General features: G+C 52.6%; 2 protein-coding genes across 7 annotated transcripts in view; one reads left to right on the top strand and one right to left on the bottom strand.

Annotated features, from left to right (window-relative positions):
* Positions 1 to 9,711, top strand: part of SCNN1B (sodium channel epithelial 1 subunit beta) — an 80,923-nt gene extending 71,212 nt beyond the window's left edge. For 3 of the 6 annotated variants that reach the window (XM_081257000.1, XM_081257002.1, XM_081257001.1), the window contains exons 9-13: positions 357 to 432; positions 526 to 583; positions 1,273 to 1,334; positions 2,439 to 2,514; positions 2,787 to 3,641. In XM_081257000.1, the coding sequence (XP_081113126.1) occupies positions 357 to 432; positions 526 to 583; positions 1,273 to 1,334; positions 2,439 to 2,514; positions 2,787 to 3,167 (653 nt within the window). In that variant the 3' untranslated portion in view covers positions 3,168 to 3,641. Of the gene's footprint in view, positions 1 to 356; positions 433 to 525; positions 584 to 1,272; positions 1,335 to 1,950; positions 2,405 to 2,438; positions 2,515 to 2,786; positions 3,642 to 3,818; positions 3,873 to 3,957; positions 4,350 to 8,010 lie in introns of those variants that run through there. The other 3 variants (XR_014017656.1, XR_014017657.1, XM_081257003.1) reach the window with 3 other exon arrangements.
* The window catches only part of COG7 (component of oligomeric golgi complex 7), an 84,992-nt gene continuing 74,699 nt past the window's right edge, over positions 6,601 to 16,893 (bottom strand). Inside the window, exons 16-17 of the mRNA XM_081256999.1 lie at positions 9,734 to 9,877; positions 6,601 to 7,017 (exon numbers count right to left, since the gene is read on the bottom strand). Coding sequence (XP_081113125.1) covers positions 6,851 to 7,017; positions 9,734 to 9,877 — 311 coding nt within the window. The 3' untranslated portion in view covers positions 6,601 to 6,850. The remainder of the gene's footprint in view (positions 7,018 to 9,733; positions 9,878 to 16,893) is intronic.

The following is a 16,893-nucleotide window of genomic DNA, read 5'->3' as shown; positions in this document are numbered from 1 at the left end:
ACTTTACCCCTTCCGGCCACCCATCCCTTCCCACATGACCCCGTCACCCCAGCCCACCGGCCAGGATCGGGTGACAAGTGGAGGGAAAGCTGCTCTGATGCTGCTGAGCTGGGGCTGGGATGTCTGGGGAGAGGATCCCCCAGGCCAGGCTGGAGTGAAATGACTGGCGACGGGGCGGGTTGGGGGTGGATGTAAGTGATTCTCCATGACCAGGGGGGTTTGGATTGAGATAACTCCCCCCACTCAACCTAACCACAGGCCTCAGGTGGCCCAGGGCCCAGGAGGGCAGAGGGCAGCCAGAGGCTCAAAGCACAAAACCCCGCTCAGAGTCTCTCTCCCCACCCCCTACCGCTCAGTCTATTGCTACTCGGCCCTGCGCATGAGCCTGGCGCAGAGGGAGACCTGCATCGACATCTGTAAGGAGTCCTGCAAGTGAGTCCTGCCTGGAGGCTCGTGTGGGCGGCGGGGCGGGCTGTGGATGGTGGGGCGGGCGGGGACAGTGACAGGCTGCCTTCTCTCTTCCAGTGACACTCAGTACAAGATGACCATCTCCATGGCCGTCTGGCCTTCTGAGTCCTCTGAGGTGAGTCAGGGGCGCGGCCAAGCTCCTGGCTGCCCATCTTTGGGCGGGAGGCAGGTCTGGGCAGAGGTCTGCAGGCCGTTTGGAACTTTACAGAGGGGTGTTCGTCCCTCCATCCCCTCCCTCCCCGCTTCCTTCCACCCATGTCCCCAAGCACTGTGCTGGGGACACGGCAGTAAGCGAGACACACAGTCCTTTGCCCTTACAGAGCGTACTTTCTACCTGGAGAGACAGACAATATACAGAAATAAGATCATTTCAAATGGCTGTGTAGGGTAGACCACATGATGAGAGGGTAACTGGGGGAAAAGGCCTGAGGGTAGTCAGGGAAGACCTCCCTAAAAAAGGTGACATTTGAGTTAAAACTGGAGGATGGGGCTGAGCCAGGCTGGGCAGGTCTGGGGCGGATCTGGGCAGAGGGAACAGCAGGTGCAAGGGCCAGAGGTGGGAAAGAGCTGGCACAGGGAGGCCGGGCCTGCGGGGGAGAGCCTAGAGACCCGAGTGCGTTCTCCCCAGAACAGCAGCCACGGCGTGCGCTGTCACCCTCCCCTTTCTCTCTGTGCCAACACATGGTCCCCCAGGGGCTTCAAGAAGATACAGGGCTGTGGTCTGCCTCCACAGGTAGCAGGGCCCATGACTGGGAGGGGATGCTGCAAGGCACCGTTGTTTTCAGCTGCCTTTTTGGGTTCCAGGACTGGATTTTCCACGTGTTGTCTCAGGAGCGGGACCAGAGCACCAATATCACCTTGAACAGGTGAGCTCAGAGTCTGGACGGGCCAGGGAAGGCAGAAAAGAGGAGGAACCAGAGCCTCAGGGGAGGGGCTTGGGCATAGAGCAGCTACTCAGACACCTTCTCACACTGGTCAGATTCAGAAGCAAGCCTAGAGGGGGAGCACTGAGAGAGAGGCCAGCCAGGGGGGGCTCAGAGCCTACCGCCTCCTAAAGGACAGCCTGTTCTTCCATCTGTCACCTGGTCATCCAGCCATCCACCCCTCAGTCCTTTCATCCTTGTACCCATCCACCCATCCACCCATCTATCCATCGTCCATCCTTCCAGTCTTCTACCCATCCACCTCTCCACTCACACATCCATCCATCCCTCCATCCCTCCATTGTCCATCCTTCCATTCTTCCACTCATTCATCCACCCATCCACCCTCCATCCATTCAACCACTTTTCCATACATTCAGCAAACATGCATTGAGCACAAGAAAGACAGAAGGTTCAGTCTATCAGGAAGTTCGAGTCTAGAGGACAGAGGTATGCGAACAGGGCTTATGATGATGGGAGTCTGCCCAGGACCCTCCCTGTGGGATCCCAGCAGGGAGGGAGGCTCCTTCTTCCTGAGAGATAAGGGAGGTCTGTATAGGGAGATGACACTTGAGCTGATCCTCCAAGGAGGAGGAGTAAATGTCCAGACAAACAAGAAGAGGCAGCAGTGTCCCGGCAGAAGCCTGGAGGTGTGAGGGCATCGCCTTTCTGAGGAGCATCTCAGGTCCCCTGACAGAGAGCCAAGGCTCAGGACTCTATGTCAAGCCTACTGTACATGGGCTGGGGGCGGGAGAGGGGAGCCCAGAGCTGATCCTCAGGACTGTCTTGGGCCCCAGGGTCCTCTGGAGAGCTGGTTCAGAAAGGGGCACACAGGATGGGTGCTGGGCAGTGCTGCCTTTTGTGGCCCCAGGGCCTAGAGGGGCCCTTCCTGGCTCTTGTTTGGACCTCACCACGGCTGGGAGTGGCACGTGAGCCAGAGGAGGGCTGGGGGGCCCTTGCTGCCGCGCGCGTGCGCGCGTGCATGTGCGTGTGCGTGTGCGCGTGTGTCGGGGAGAGGGCACCAGCTCCCTTTGCTGCCTCCTGCAGGAAGGGAGTTATCAAGCTCAACATCTACTTCCAAGAATACAACTATCGCACCATTGCGGAGTCAGCAGCAAATAACGTGAGTTTGGGGGCTCCTGGCACCTCAGCCCTGCCTACAGTCCCTCCACCTGGTACCCTGAGGGTGGGGAGGGTCCTGAGCCCAACAGAGGAATGAGGAAGGTCCCTTAAGCAGTGTCACATTACTTCCCTGGGCTGAGACGTTCACCCTTTCCCCCTTCCCGGCCAACAACCCACCTCACAGGAACCCGTGAGGCTGGGCTTGAGGCAGGAATCTGTGGCCCGACCAGCCCCCCTTCCCCGGCCGGGCCCTCAGTCCCCTGCTCCCCACAGATTGTCTGGCTGCTCTCAAATCTGGGAGGACAGTTTGGCTTCTGGATGGGGGGCTCAGTGCTGTGCCTCATCGAGTTCGGGGAGATCATCATCGACTTCTTGTGGATCACCATCATCAGGCTGGTGGCCTTCGCCAAAAGGCTGCGGCAGAGGCGGGCCCAGGCCTGCTACGACGGCCCGCCGCCCACCGTGGCTGAGCTGGTGGAGGCCCACACCAACTTTGGCTTCCAGCCTGACACGGCCACACATGGCCCCGATGCTGGGCCCCACCCCCATGAGCAGACCCCGCCCATCCCAGGCACCCCACCCCCCAACTACGACTCCTTGCGTCTGCAGCCACTGGACATCATCGAGTCTGACAACGAGGGTGATGCCATCTAGACCCTGCCCATCCCGGGCAGCCCAGGAATTCGGACCTGAGCAGTGGAGACCGTTGCTCAAGGCCACATTTTATGATGCCCTCTCCACAGGCCCGGGATGGGAGGTGGCCAAGGCCAGAGTCCAGGTCCCTCTACAGAGAGCCAGCGGCTCCTGGCCAGTCCCAGGCCGAGGGCTCCGTGAAGTAATGGTGCTGGTACGGATGTGGGAATTGTGTTCCTGCCTGCACCCTCCAACCTGACCCAATCCTTGGCCTGGGATGCCCCCAGCCAGGCTCCAAGACCCGGAGCATCCTCCCCTGGAGGTAGGCCACTTCCCTCCCAGGGCTGGTCACCGTCTGCCCCAGAGATGAACAGGCAGCATGCTTGTGACCTTGTGAATGGGTTTAGTGAGGGCAGCTTTGGTGGGTAGCAGGCATCAGAGGCCCTGCCAGGTGGCACATGTTTTGTTCTGGGAAATAAAAGTAGAAAACATGGAGTCTAGCTTTGTTCTTTGTCTGACTGGGCAGCCAGAGTGCCCTGATGCATCTCTGGGGGTGGAAGGGCATCCATAACAACTCGAGAGCAGAGACCTGGCCAAAGAAAGGTCTAAGCTGGTGATTTTTAAAGGTGCTTTCAAGTTGTCCCTGAAACAGTGGCTTTATGCCTTTTTCAGTGTCATCCAACTTATTTCTTTGGGTTGCAAGAATCAAGAGAGAGAGAAAGAGAGGTAAGATGGGAGAAATACTCAAAACTGGCTTAAGCAAAAGCATCTCCAGCAGCTCGAGTGATGTCTGTTCTCTCTGGCTTCCCAGGCAGGCTGTCCTTACTTTACAGCAGCAAAGGGCCATCTGCAACTCCAAACTCAGCTAGGAGAGCGCACCTCTTTCCCAGTTGTCACAGTAAGTTCCCAGGCAGACTCTCATTGGTCACTGAGTGGGTCACATGCCTGTCCCTGAGCCAATCATCAGTGTGCCCAACTGGCAGGCTGCTGGGATTGGTCAGACCCTGCCCATACCTGAGGCCAGTTGGCCCCCAGCAGAATCACATGGTCTGAGGGTGGTGGGGACATGGCTCTTAGGGGTGCTGGATAAAATATAGGCCACCAAGTTAAACTGGAACTTTAGATAAACAGCAAATTAATTTTTTAGTAGACATACATCCATGTACTATTGGGGGCATATTAATAAATCACTGTTTTTCTGAAATTCAATTTTAACTGAGCTTCCTGTATTTTTAATTGCTAAATATGGCAACCCTAATGGCTTCCCAAAGAGAGATAAGGGAGCTGTTACCAAAGAAGAACGTGGTCTGGCAGCTGCAGACCGTTGACCACTGCAGGGCCTTGCTGTCACCTGCTGGCCCTGGTGGTGAAGGCGCTCGCGCTTCAGACCCTGGGACCAGGGCATCCCAGCCCTGCTGGGCTAGAACACCTGGGTCCTTGGCCTGAAAGGCAAACAAGCTGTCCTCCCATTAAGTGCCCACGATGGCACCTGTGGAGGAAGGAGGTGTCACAGGCTGATGCCACTCCAGCCAAAGGCAGCGTTGCTAGGGACTGAGTGGGGCAGGCCTCGGGGAAGCCGGGTTTCTGAGCTCAGGGCCAGGTGAGTCTGTACGCTGGAGTCTCAATTCTTGGTAATTACCACACTTACTACTATGACTGGGACTTTTATCAATAGCAATGGTGGTAGTTGTCACCACACTCACTATTATTGGTTGCTTTTAAACAATGGCTATATTGTATCAAACACTTATGACATGCCAGGCACCAGGCCAAGTAGTTTAAGTCTTATTTCACTGAATTCTCATAACCACTGAGAAATATGATCATGCCATTTTACAAGTAAATAAACTGACGCTTGGAGAGGTAAAGTAAGGTGCTAGGCTAGATTGCTATTCTTGTAAGTGACAAAGGCGAGACTTCTGGTCATAAGAATACCAGTTCCTCAGAGAAGCCCAGGGCTTTCATATTTATTATCTCATCTGAGGCTCTGGGGCAGGCAGAGCAATGATTATTATCTAACTCCATTTGCCAGCCCTTTGGTCACAAGTTAATTTGAACTTGAGCTAAAAGGGGAATTCATTGGTTCTTATAATTAAAGTCCAGGGATTTCAAGCACGGCTGTATCCAAGGGTTCAGCTACAGGCTGTATTTTCTTCTGTGTTGCTATCCCTCTCAAACAGTTTCTCTCCATATGCTACTCTTCCCTCCATAGTCCCAGACTCCATTCCCTCAGTTCAGGAACCACAGCAGGAAAAAAGCTTTTCCTTCACAGTGTCCCAGCAAAAGCCTCGACAGGCTCATTTGGGTCAGCCTGGGCCACATGCTCATTCTGAACCTACCACTGTGACTGGGGACGGGAGATGCTGCCTGGCCATCCTGGGGTGTATCTACAGCGGGTAGCCCCTTACAGACTCCTGTGAGAAGTTTTGCTCAGAGACATGTTGAAGCAGAGTGGGAAGGAGCTTCTGGCCCCCAAAGCTGCTTGTAGACGGGAGACGGGGACCAGGCTGATGTGGGTATCAGTTGCCATCCCTCTCTTGGGGAGTACTGAGGGCCGGGGTGAAGATGGATGATGGCCCCATCTCCAAAAGCAGGCTCTGGGTCAGGCAGACAGGCATTCCTCTCCCCTCCGGATCTAAAGGAGATAAGGGCTGTCCTATTCCTACTCTGGGGTCCCATTAGGGCCGTTTAGGGGTGACAAATAAGTCTAGCAGGGCCAAAATTGCCCAGAAAAATAGCCTTCTGTAATTCCCGCCTCTACTCCCAAAGGGAAGGTAGGTTACAGACGCTAGAGGACTACGAAATTAGCAGCTATTGTGCACTTACTACATGCTGTTGCCCCCACTGTGTCTCAGTGGCTCTTCAAATAACCCTATGAGTTAGGTACCATTACGACCCCTGTTTTTCGGATTAGGAAATGAGGCTCGGAGAGGCGAATGACTTTCCCAAGGTCACACAGCTGGAAGGTGGCAAAGCTGGGAATCAAGACCAAGCCTGTCCTAGTGGCTCTCACCCACACTGGCACAGAGGTCACTGCAAAGAGGTTTCCACTTCAAAGCAGCTCTTTTCACCTTCCAGGTTACCAGCTCCCACTCCAAGGCAGGAGCCAGGCTCGAGCCCTGCCATGGACAGTCTGTGATCCACCACATGAGAAACCAAAATATTTTTCTTGGTGTGGATTCGCAGCTGATGCTCTTTCGGGGCCAGCCAAACTGGTTCCAAAGCTGTGGGGACAGAATGTGTGGGAATCCCTGGATGACAAACCCAGAGAGACACGGCCCTGGCAGCCCAGTGGGGCTGGTTCAGAGGCCACGTTCACGGCAGTGCCCCTCCGGAGGGCTGGCACGAGCAGGCTGAACCAGCTGGGATTATCCTTTCCGGCCAAATCCTCAGTGCAGACAGCACAGCACATGAGAAGCACCCAAATATTCACTGAGGAAAGAAAACAGCCGTCTTTCATTTCACAGTATTTATTAATTGCACTTTCAGGACAGGATCATTTAAAAAATCATCTGAAAATTCCTCCCTGATAAATAATACACCTCTAACTTACAACCTTTTTTTTTGATTATACAAACGAACCACATCTTTTTGAAACGAATTCTGCCCAATCCCAGGCGGATTTTTAGAGCAAATCCATTCTGGGGCCTTCTGTGGCCCTGGAACTCCAGCCCCGACCCTCTTATCAGCCGGGTGCGTGAGGGTCAGTAGTCCACACCCCGCATGGCGGCCACCGTGGTGGCGAGGCGACGGGGCAGGCCTTTGCTGACCTGTCTGTAATCGTCGGGTTTGGCCTTCAAGAGCATCACGATGTTCTGGAGGGTGCGGGACGGCTGCAGGCCCAGGGCGTCCATCACGTTGATCAGGTAGTCTGTGGGGTGGGCGCAGACAGACACAGCTCGACACACTCAGCACCGAGAGGACGAGCCCCAAAGGCCTCCCCGTGGTAAGGGACAAGACACTCCCCCAACCCCCAAGCGCTGGCTGCCAGGTCTGCCCTCAGCCCACAAGCCTTCACTCTGAGGGCTTTTCCAAGGGGTCAGACCTGCCTGTGAGCTCGGCCCGGACCCAGGAATTCTAATCTCATAAAGGAGTTGCCAACATCTCCCCATCCCCGCCACTCCCACTGCACACTCAGCTCTCCAGCCCAGCCAGCTGACCTCAGCCGAAGCTCTACCCTGGGGACTCCTGCATTCCCAGCCCTGCTCCCCAGCGGACCCCCCTGACGACATGGAAAACCCAAGGGGTCAGGAGACACGGGGCTTATCTAAGCAGCTCCCGAAGATTTCCCAGCAGAGCCCCTACAGGGAGGACTTGGACGGTGCAGGGGTAACGCCAGGCCTGGTGTAACACAGTTCCCACACCTCCCAGATAACCCCTTAGGGTACGAGTTAGGACAGATTACTGAGCCCACCCCCAGGCCAAGTCGGTGAGCGTTTCCAAGAGAGGGTCTGAGGCTCCTGTCCTTCTGAAAAGCAGCAGTTGCCCTCCAACCGGCAGGCAAGCTCAGGCAGCGCCGGCAGAGTGGAGGAGAAAACCGGGTTTCCGAGGTCAGGGTGACCTCAGTGACTCCATCCACCTCTCGAGTCTCTACTTCCACCTGTGGATGCAGTTCGTACCCATCAGGCAGCATGTTCGCGGGATGAAGTGGGACAAGGACCACGGACGCGCCTGACGTGACGCGGGTGGTCAGTAACTGGCTGCTCCTTCCCTTCCTCTTCCTGGGCAGCACGGCTGCCGAGCCCGAGGAAGGGTGCTCTCCAGCCCCTCCCTCTTCCTGCTCTGAGGGACCGGGAGACGCATCACCCGGCAGGTCCCTCCATGTTCTGATGACCACCCACGTTGATCTTTTCTGCCCGACTAGGCTGGAGCTCCAGGCACCGCTCTATCTTCCCTGTGTCTTCTCTCTGAGGCCCAGCTCAGGGCAGAGCCCATAGGAGGTGCCCGCTCTGCCCTGGCTGCCTGACTCACGTCCCAGCGAGCCGCTTCCTGGGAAGGGCACCACCAACCAGTCAGGCACCTGCCTGTGGCACATATTCACCCATAAAACTGTGAGTTCCCCTCGACTGTCGGCCAGGACCTGCGAAGCAGCAGCCCGTGATCTACCCAATATATCCTTGACATCTTCTGTTCAGACAGCAAGAGTGTGTTTGGTTTTGTTACATTTTAATGCTTAATTTGAGCATCTTTAAGGTGACCACGCACTGCCACAGACCTCTCCGCTCTCTATCGTGTTACCACCTGGCAACTTCCCGGCCCCTAAGCACACTCCCTCACAGCGTAAGCTCAGTGAGCACAGGAACTGTCCAAACCTCTCTTGCATCCCATCTCCTAGCATGACGGCTGGCACGTAACAGACACTCGGTCAACGCTGAGCGAGTTAGCAGATGGATGTGGACGGCAGCTTAACAGGGAGGGAGACGCGACGTGGACAAGTGAACTCTAGGGACCACCCCCAAATCTCACTCACTAGTTCCCCTGGTTCTCTCCTCGATGCTCCCGCCTATACCAACAGGGACCACCGACGAGCATGTGAACCTCTTCATCTCTTCTCTGAACCTGTGCCCAGTGAGATGACAAAAGCTGGCTGCTGCCCTGTAACGGCTGAGAGCTGACCACGAATGAGCACAGAGCTGGGAGTTGGGGCAGCTGGGTTCCAGGCCTGGCCCCATCACTCACTGCTCTGGAGCAAAGGGCCTAAGGGCCTCACTTCCATTTCTTCCTCAGCAAAACAAAAGGCTGGCTCGGGCCTGGGGTCACCCAGGGCAAAGCTCTGGCTGGGTCCCCAAGGAGCTAATCTTTAAGGCTCCCACCACCCTCTCCCTCGCCCGCTCCAAGAGCTGCCTCCAGCTAAAGAACAGGCAGGCAATGGACTGATACCAAGAGGCTAGGGAGACGCCCCGACCACCTGCCTGCAGTACCCCCAGCCTCAGAGCACCCTGCAGGCGGCATCACCTCCAGGGACCTGCGCCAGCAGGAGCAGGTGGGCACACGCCCCTGTGACCCGGGAGGCAGGCAGGTACTTGGATGGAGACCACGGGGCAACCCTGGCTGGGTGGACTCGTGATGCACGTGCTCTGTGCCCCCGCTTCCTTAACAGTGTGATGAAGGCAGGGGTGCTGAGCTCACAGGGGAGTTTTGAAGATTGCGTAAGCCAGTGGGTGCGCGAGTGCTTGGCTCAGCACCTGGCATACCTGCGCACAGTGAGAGCTTATTCAACGTCAGTTTGCATGATGATTCTGTTGATGGGCAGAGGGCAAGGCGGGGCAAGGCGGCATCACACAAGTCTGCCTCACTCATCCCAACCCATCCCAGCAAAGCGCCGCTTAATGGCTCTCAGCCTCGGCAGCTATCCGAGTCCGCGGGGACACCTGTCAAAACACTGGTGTCTAGGCTTCTATCCACGCTTATTATGTCAGAATCTCTGGGGGTGGGGCCTGGGGAGTCCACATGTTTAACAAAGCTTCACAGACAAACCCAGAGCTGAAGTTGAGAGGAGACCTGGGACGACACTCCTGGAGGGCAGGGGGCCTGACGGATGCAACAGGCCAGAGCTGACCCTCCCCCGACCCGTCCCAGGGACCCACCGATGTCGGTGGCCAGCTGCTTGGTGGAGTGCGGGGTGAGCTCAGGGATCTGGAGGATTGCGTCACAGTAGGTCTGCATCGTGGCTCTGGCGACAGAGCCCAGCCAGCTGTCGGCCATGTTGTCCAGCTCAGGCAGTTCGTCCCCTGGAAAGGAAAAGAGGATCACCAAAGAAACACAGCCTGGCCAGGAAGAACCGGCCACCGACAGCTCTTATGGGGCTCTTCGGGGTGACCAGGCCCCATGATAGGTGCCACATGCAATACGCAAAGCTACAGTCTCAATGGGCAATGCAGGAAACAGAGGACAATTACATCTAAGGTCAACTGGTATAGACTCAGTACAATGAGGATTCAGAAAAGAAAGCAATCAGGTGAGGCGGGACAACCTCAGAGGTCTCAAAGGCTGGGGGCAAACGCAGCCAGGCAGGCCAGGAGGAGTTCTGCAGACAGAGCAGAGGGAGGGGGGCCCAAACCACAGGTTGAGAGGGTGGAGAACTGGCACAGCCCAGCAGGAGACAGACGGCAGTGCTGAAGACACAGGCGGCACATCAGAACCGAGACCTGGGTTCAAGACCAAGCCTACCACTAATGAGCCGGGTGCCGCCTGACTGTTTGCTTCATTGGTAAAATAGAGATAACATCAGTCCTGGCTTTTCAGGGCTGCTGTGGGAATTACATGGGGCCCTCGGCGTGGGGCCTTCCGCACGCTTAGTGCCATGTGCACAGTAGCCATTAGTGCTAGAACGATTATTGGGGGTGGGGGGAGTATGTACAGGGAGCGGAGGGAAATGTGTTAGGGGATTGGGCTGGGTCACAGAGGGCACCCCAAGAACCACGTGCACCCCATGTAGTAGGGAGGAGGCAGTGACTGCAGGTTCCCTGCAAGGTTGTGAGAAGACGAGCCCATGTTGAGAGGGCCTGCCAGGCCAGGGCGGGGTGAAGGAGGGAGATGCAGCGGCCATCCAGGCACGAGAAGCACGAGGCTGACGCCTGAGGGCAAGGGGGATACCCCGCAGCAGAAGTGGAAAGAAGGGGAGAAATGAGAGCAACATTTCTTTCTAAGTAAGTATGGCGCCAAGCAGTGGAAAAGTAGAAGAAGATAAGCAAAATGCTACTATTACCACCACTAATGATAATAGTAACAGAGAATATGAAGTTACTGGGAAACATCAGCTGCTTAGAGGAGAGCCCAGAGGGCACGTGGGAACACGGCAACACCAGTGAGTGCAGTGGTGGGATGACGTGATCTATTTTCTTTGAAAACTGCGACCTGTTTAACACAGAGCATCTGTACAACAAATACAAGCCAGAAGGCTAAAAATCAAAACAGGATAAACACAAATGAGGACAAGGACAATAATGTGTGATCTAGCGTTTCCGCCTTGGAACTGGACTGGCTATAGTGTGGCCAGAAACGCAGCTGGGAGGGAGGCTGGTTTGGGGGATAAACCTCCTTCTCACTGACTCTGACCCAGAAAGGGCTGAACCTAACAGGACAGGGCACCAAACACCTAGATTCTCGGGTTGTCGGACAGAACTGAAAGCTGATAGAAATGGATGAGAGGGAGACATGAAAATGAGTAAGAGACTTAGGCTGGTGCCTTGGGAGACCCTCCAGGTCAGGGGAAGAGGAGCCCAGAGACACAGACACATGGACACAGCGGGTGGCGGGCAGTCGTGTGTTAACTGCATTAAGTCCCATTTGTGGAGACCCTGCTGGGTCTGGCGCTGTCCTGGGTGGCCCTGCCCTTCAGGCACCCTCTGGCCAGGCAACAAAGACAGCCCTCAATGAGGTCACTGCTGCAGCAGCTGCACATTCTGAGACCAGCAGGAGCCCACAACCAGGAGCGAGTGCCTGTGCTTACTTGGACAGACGGGCAGTTTGCCAAACGCACACGAGGAAAAAGAGCACTCTGAGCACAGAGAACAAAACTCATTTTTAAAAAGTGCCCATGATAAACAGAGCACATGTGAGATGATCCTGTTTGTGAAGAAGTGCGGGTTCGTGCAGATCCGTAGAGAAAAGCACATGGGAGAACAGTCCCTCAGATGCTACCAGTGACTGTCTCAGGGCAGTAGATTTTTAATCAAAACTTTTTTTTAATTTTGAAAATGAAGAAAAAATCCTTCTGAGTAGCTGGAATGTGAGCATGTGGGGCACAGGAGAGAGAAAGGGAGGCAATGAGGCCGCAAGCACTCCCCTGGGCAGGACTGGGAAGGGTCCCCAACGCCAGGCCATGAGGGGTTTGGATTATTGTCCTGTCGGTCCTAAGGGGCCATCAGAGGTTTTTAAGTGGGCAGGGAATCATTAGTCAGAGGGTGAGGGCAAGAACCAGAAAAAAGAAGCAAGACAGACAAAATGCAGGAAAGAAAAGAAATCTCAAGCAAAAGGGGTTTTAAAAGGCCAGGCTGGGCTCAGCAACGCTTGAGCTTTTGCACTGACTTCAGCAATGGCCTGGCCACGACAGACGGCGGCCCCTTCCTGAGCCATAGTCCCCACAGGGCTGGCTCTTCCCGAGGGCCCACCACGCAGCAGCAGCTCCTCAGAGAGACTGCACCTGCCCATCAGATGACCTGCCGGAACCAGGAGCTGGGCCCTCTGCCTGTCAGCCAGGCCAGAGAGAGGGCGGGAGCCCCCCGGGCCCAGTGCCACACCTGGGAAGCACTCTTCCCCAGTGCCCAGAATCATGACTCCACGGCAGCTCCGGCTGCCTCCACAGATCTCCCAACTCCATTGCAGCCAAACCTGGTAACTCCACCAAGGAAGAGGACCATGACACGTGGAGATTGGAGTTTTCCTGCAAATGCCTCTGCTCTAACCCACTGTGTTTGTGACCCTTGGACACATCCCTTTACAATTCCCAGAGTTCAATTTCCTCACAGGAAAAAGACTCGCAATGATTTTTAAATCTCCCTCCTACTTATCAATTATCTAAGCCAAAAAGTTCCTATTGGCTGTTTAACCATCTGCTTCATAAAACTTTCAATGTTAAAACGGGAGAAAACTAGAACTAGTGCCAACTATTATATATAGGATGGCTAAACAATAAGGTCCTGCTACTGTATAGCACAGGGAACTATATTCAATATCCTGTGATACACCATAATGGAAAAGAATATGAAAAAAATATACGTATATGTATAATGGAATCAGTTTGCTGTATACCAGAAACTAACACGACACTGCAAATCAACTATACTTCAATAAAATTTTTAAAAAAGAAAAAAAAAACTAGAACTAGAATGCTAGTTCACTGGGTAATTCTTTCCTATTTTCTGTATGCTTGAAATTTTTCATAATAAAACGTTGAATGAAAGGTAAAAACAAAAAAATTACCCGGATCAGCTTCTTGTTGTTATGTTTTCAACCACTGTTACAATGTTACTTTATGGCCGGGAGGTTTTTCCTTCTGAACATTGCTCAACCCAGAGCCCAGCACACAGAACAATTCATAAACATTTCCTAAGTAAGTGAATGAATGAATGAGTGAGCAAATGAAAACAATCACATATTCACTAAATCTCTATATATTTATTTGCAGTGGAACAATAAGACATTATGCTCTTCCTGATGTCAGGCAACAGACAATAAACTGAGCACCACATTTTCTTGCCAAAGAATCTGAACCTGAATTTAATCCTTATCAGTAAGAGATACATAATGAAGTATTTAGGGATGAAATAACATGATGCCTGGGATGTGATTTAAATACCCTAGCAAAAAATGTGAGCAGAATACATGAAACAAGAAGCCATTCTTGAAGCCAGGTGATGAGTGTCTGGGTTTCCTTGTACTATTCTCACTACTTTTGCGTGTGAGTGTGTGTACGTGAAAAGTTCTATGAAAAAAAAGTTTAAAAAAATTTTAAACTTAAAAAGTGTATTAGGGCTTCCCTGGTGGCACAGTGGTTGAGAGTCCGCCTGCCGATGCAGGGGACACGGGTTCGTGCCCCGGTCCGGGAAGATCCCACATGCCGCAGAGCGGCTGGGCCTGTGAGCCATGGCCACTGAGCCCGCGCGTCCGGAGCCTGTGCTCCGCAACGGGAGAGGCCACAACAGTGAGAGGCCCGAGTACCGCAAAAAAAAAAAAAAAAAAGTGTATTAGCCAATAGATGAAAATAAGAATCACTTGGAGCCCTTGAGTCCGAGATAGCAGCACAGGAAGACCCTGAATTCACCTCTTCCCCCAGCACACCATACCCACAACTCTTCATGAAATAACACCCACTGCGTAAGAACTGAAAACCAGCTGAACAGCTTCCTCCACAGCAAGGGAGAAGAGGGCCGCATGAAGATGGGGAGGAGAGGCAGAGATACAGCCTCACCAAACCCCCCACAGAGTAGGGCAGGATCTCATGGGCAGAGCCCCTTCCTGAGCAGCAAGAGGTCTGTCTGTGCCCCGCATCGGGCACCCCAACCCTGGGACCTGCAGCCAGACGAAGCCCCCAAAACATCTGGCTTTGAAATCAACGGAGTTTACGTGCAGGGGACCCGGGGGCCTGTGGGAATCTGAGGTACTCCTGTTGAGGAGCTCGTGCACAGACTCACCCCAGGAACCAGCACAAAGGCAGCAGTTTGAGAGGTGACTGGATTCTATGCGAAGGAGATTCAGCTGCTAATCTTAAAGCATCTGCCAGTGGGGCAGGGAGTATCTAGGGTTGACCTCGGGGACAAAGGGGCTGGAAAACGCCATTCTGAACTCTCCCTCTCCCTCGGGGCGCAGGGGGACAGGCGCAGACATGGCCTCGGGAAAGCTGAGGGTGTGCCCCGCTCCGCACTCTCCTCCCACATCACTAAAAGCACAGGTGTGCCCTGCCCCCAGCGCTCCTTCCCAACCTTGCTAACGCCAGTGGGCAAGTGCAGTCCACACACAGGGGACACCTCGAAGGCCTGGCTCTGATAACCAGAGGGGCTTGCGCTCCTGGGCACAGGACTGTAACAATCAGAAAGCCAGTTCTGGGCAGGATTATCACACCCAGGGCACTACGCAGCAGACTGAGCCACATCCCCAGTTTGCAGGTGAAAAAGGGCCATTTAATTGTCCTGGAGCTTCAACCTGAGGGATAGGCTTCAGGGCTACAGAGATGCTCTCAGGGAAGCAGGCAGGGAGGCACCATTCTTGCAGCCTCCCTTGGCCTCACCACTGCTCACTGGTACCTCCCAGCAAGGAGCTCATACACTCGTCTGAAGTCCCGATGCTTGCAACTGTTGCCCAGGAGACACCTCCAGATCTCCCAGTCTGGAGGTCAGCAGGGTCTATGATTGCAGTCCCATAGGACTGTATACATCTGCATACTTTAAAAGCTGCTGCCTGAGTATCTGGCTTCCAATCAGCCTGAATCTGGGTGCTGAGTGAGATCATTCCCTTTGGAACACTGACAGGTCTTGGTGCATCCTCAACAACTGGAGCCTATCAAGAATAAGCCAGGCTACTTAGACAATCACAGACGTTTGAGAGACAACCAAGAGCTAGGGAAAAGTTGAATGATAAGGCTCATCTTCTATACAAGGTCACTCCTTCAAGACTGGGAGAGGTGGCTCCTTTGCCTATTACATAGAAGCCAACATAGAGAGTCAAGCAAAATGAGGAAACAGAGGAATAATTTCCAAATGAAAGAATAAGACAAAACCTGAGAAAAAGGCCTGAATGAAACAGAGATAAGTAATCTACCTGATAAAGAGTTCAAACTCACGGCCTGATGTAAAGATGCTCACCCAACTTGGGCGAAGAATGGATAAGCATAATGAGAACATCGACAAAAAGGTAGAAAATATAAGAAAGTACCAAACAGAAGCTGCAGAGCTGAAGAATACAATAAGAGAACTAAAAAATACATTAGAGGGGTTCAATAGCAGACTAGATGAAGTGGAAGAACAAATCACTGACCTGGAAGACAGAGCAGTGGAACTCATTCAAACAGATCAGCAAAAAGAAAAAAGAATTTTAAAAAGTGAAGATAATTTAAGAGACCTATGGGACAACATCAAGTAGATATAACATTTGCATTATAGGGGTCCCAGAAGGAGAAGAGAGAGAGAAATGGGAAGAAAATTTATTTGAAGAAATAATGGCTAAAAACTTCCCTAACCTGGGGAAGGAAACAGACATTGAGGTCCAGGACACACAGAATTCCAAACAAGATGAACCCAAAGAGATCCACAGCAAGATACATTATAATTAAAATGTCAGAAGTTAAAGAGAGAATCTTAAAAACAGCAAGAAAAAAAACCCAACTTGTATGTGCAAGGAAACCACCATAATATTATCAGCTGATTTTTCAACAGAAACTCTGAAAGCCAGAGGGATTGGCATGTTATATTCAAAGTGGTGAAAGGAAAAAGCTTCCGACCCAGAATACTCTACCAGGCAAGGCTATCATTCAGAATTGAAAGAGAGATAGTTTTCAAGACAAGCAAAAGTTAAAGGAGTTCATCACCACTAAACCAGCCTTATAAGAAATATTAAAGGGTCTTCTTTAAGCTGAAAAGAAAAAGTACTAATAACAAGAAAACCTATGAAAATAAAAATCTCTCTGGTGAAAGATGGATATATAGTAAAGGTAGTAGATTAACCACTTATAAAGCTAGTATGAAAGTTAAAAAAGTAGTAAAATTAACTACAATAATTAGTAAAGGGATACTCAAAATAAAAAGACGTAAAATATGACATCGAAAACATTTAATGTGACGGGGGGAGTAAAAATGTAGAGTTTTTAAAATGCATTCAAATTTAAGTTGCTACCGGGCTTCCCTGGTGGCATGGTGGTTAGGAATCCACCTGTCAACGAAGGGGACACAGGTTCGAGCCCTGGTCCGGGAAGATCCCACAAGCTGCAGAGCAATTAAGCCCGTGTGCCACAGCTACTGAGCCTGCACTCTAGAGCCTGAGAGCCACAACTACTGAAGCCTGCATGCCTAAAGCCTGTGCTCCGCAATGAGAGAAGCCAACACAGTAAGAAGCCCACGCACCGCAACAAAGAGTAGCCCCTGCTCGCCGCAACTAGAGAAAGACCGCATGCAACAACGAAGACCCAACACAGCCAAAAAATAAATAAGTAAATTCAAAAAAAAAATTTAAGTTGCTACCAACTTAAATTATACTGCCATATATATATATTTGGCAGTATGTTATATATATATTTATATATATATTTAATATA

Source organism: Mesoplodon bidens, assembly GCF_964165515.1.
Source record: "Mesoplodon bidens genome assembly, chromosome: 15".
NCBI lineage: Eukaryota > Metazoa > Chordata > Mammalia > Artiodactyla > Ziphiidae > Mesoplodon > Mesoplodon bidens.
Note: the sequence above shows the minus strand (reverse complement) of the source record. Positions and strands in the feature narration are given on the sequence as shown.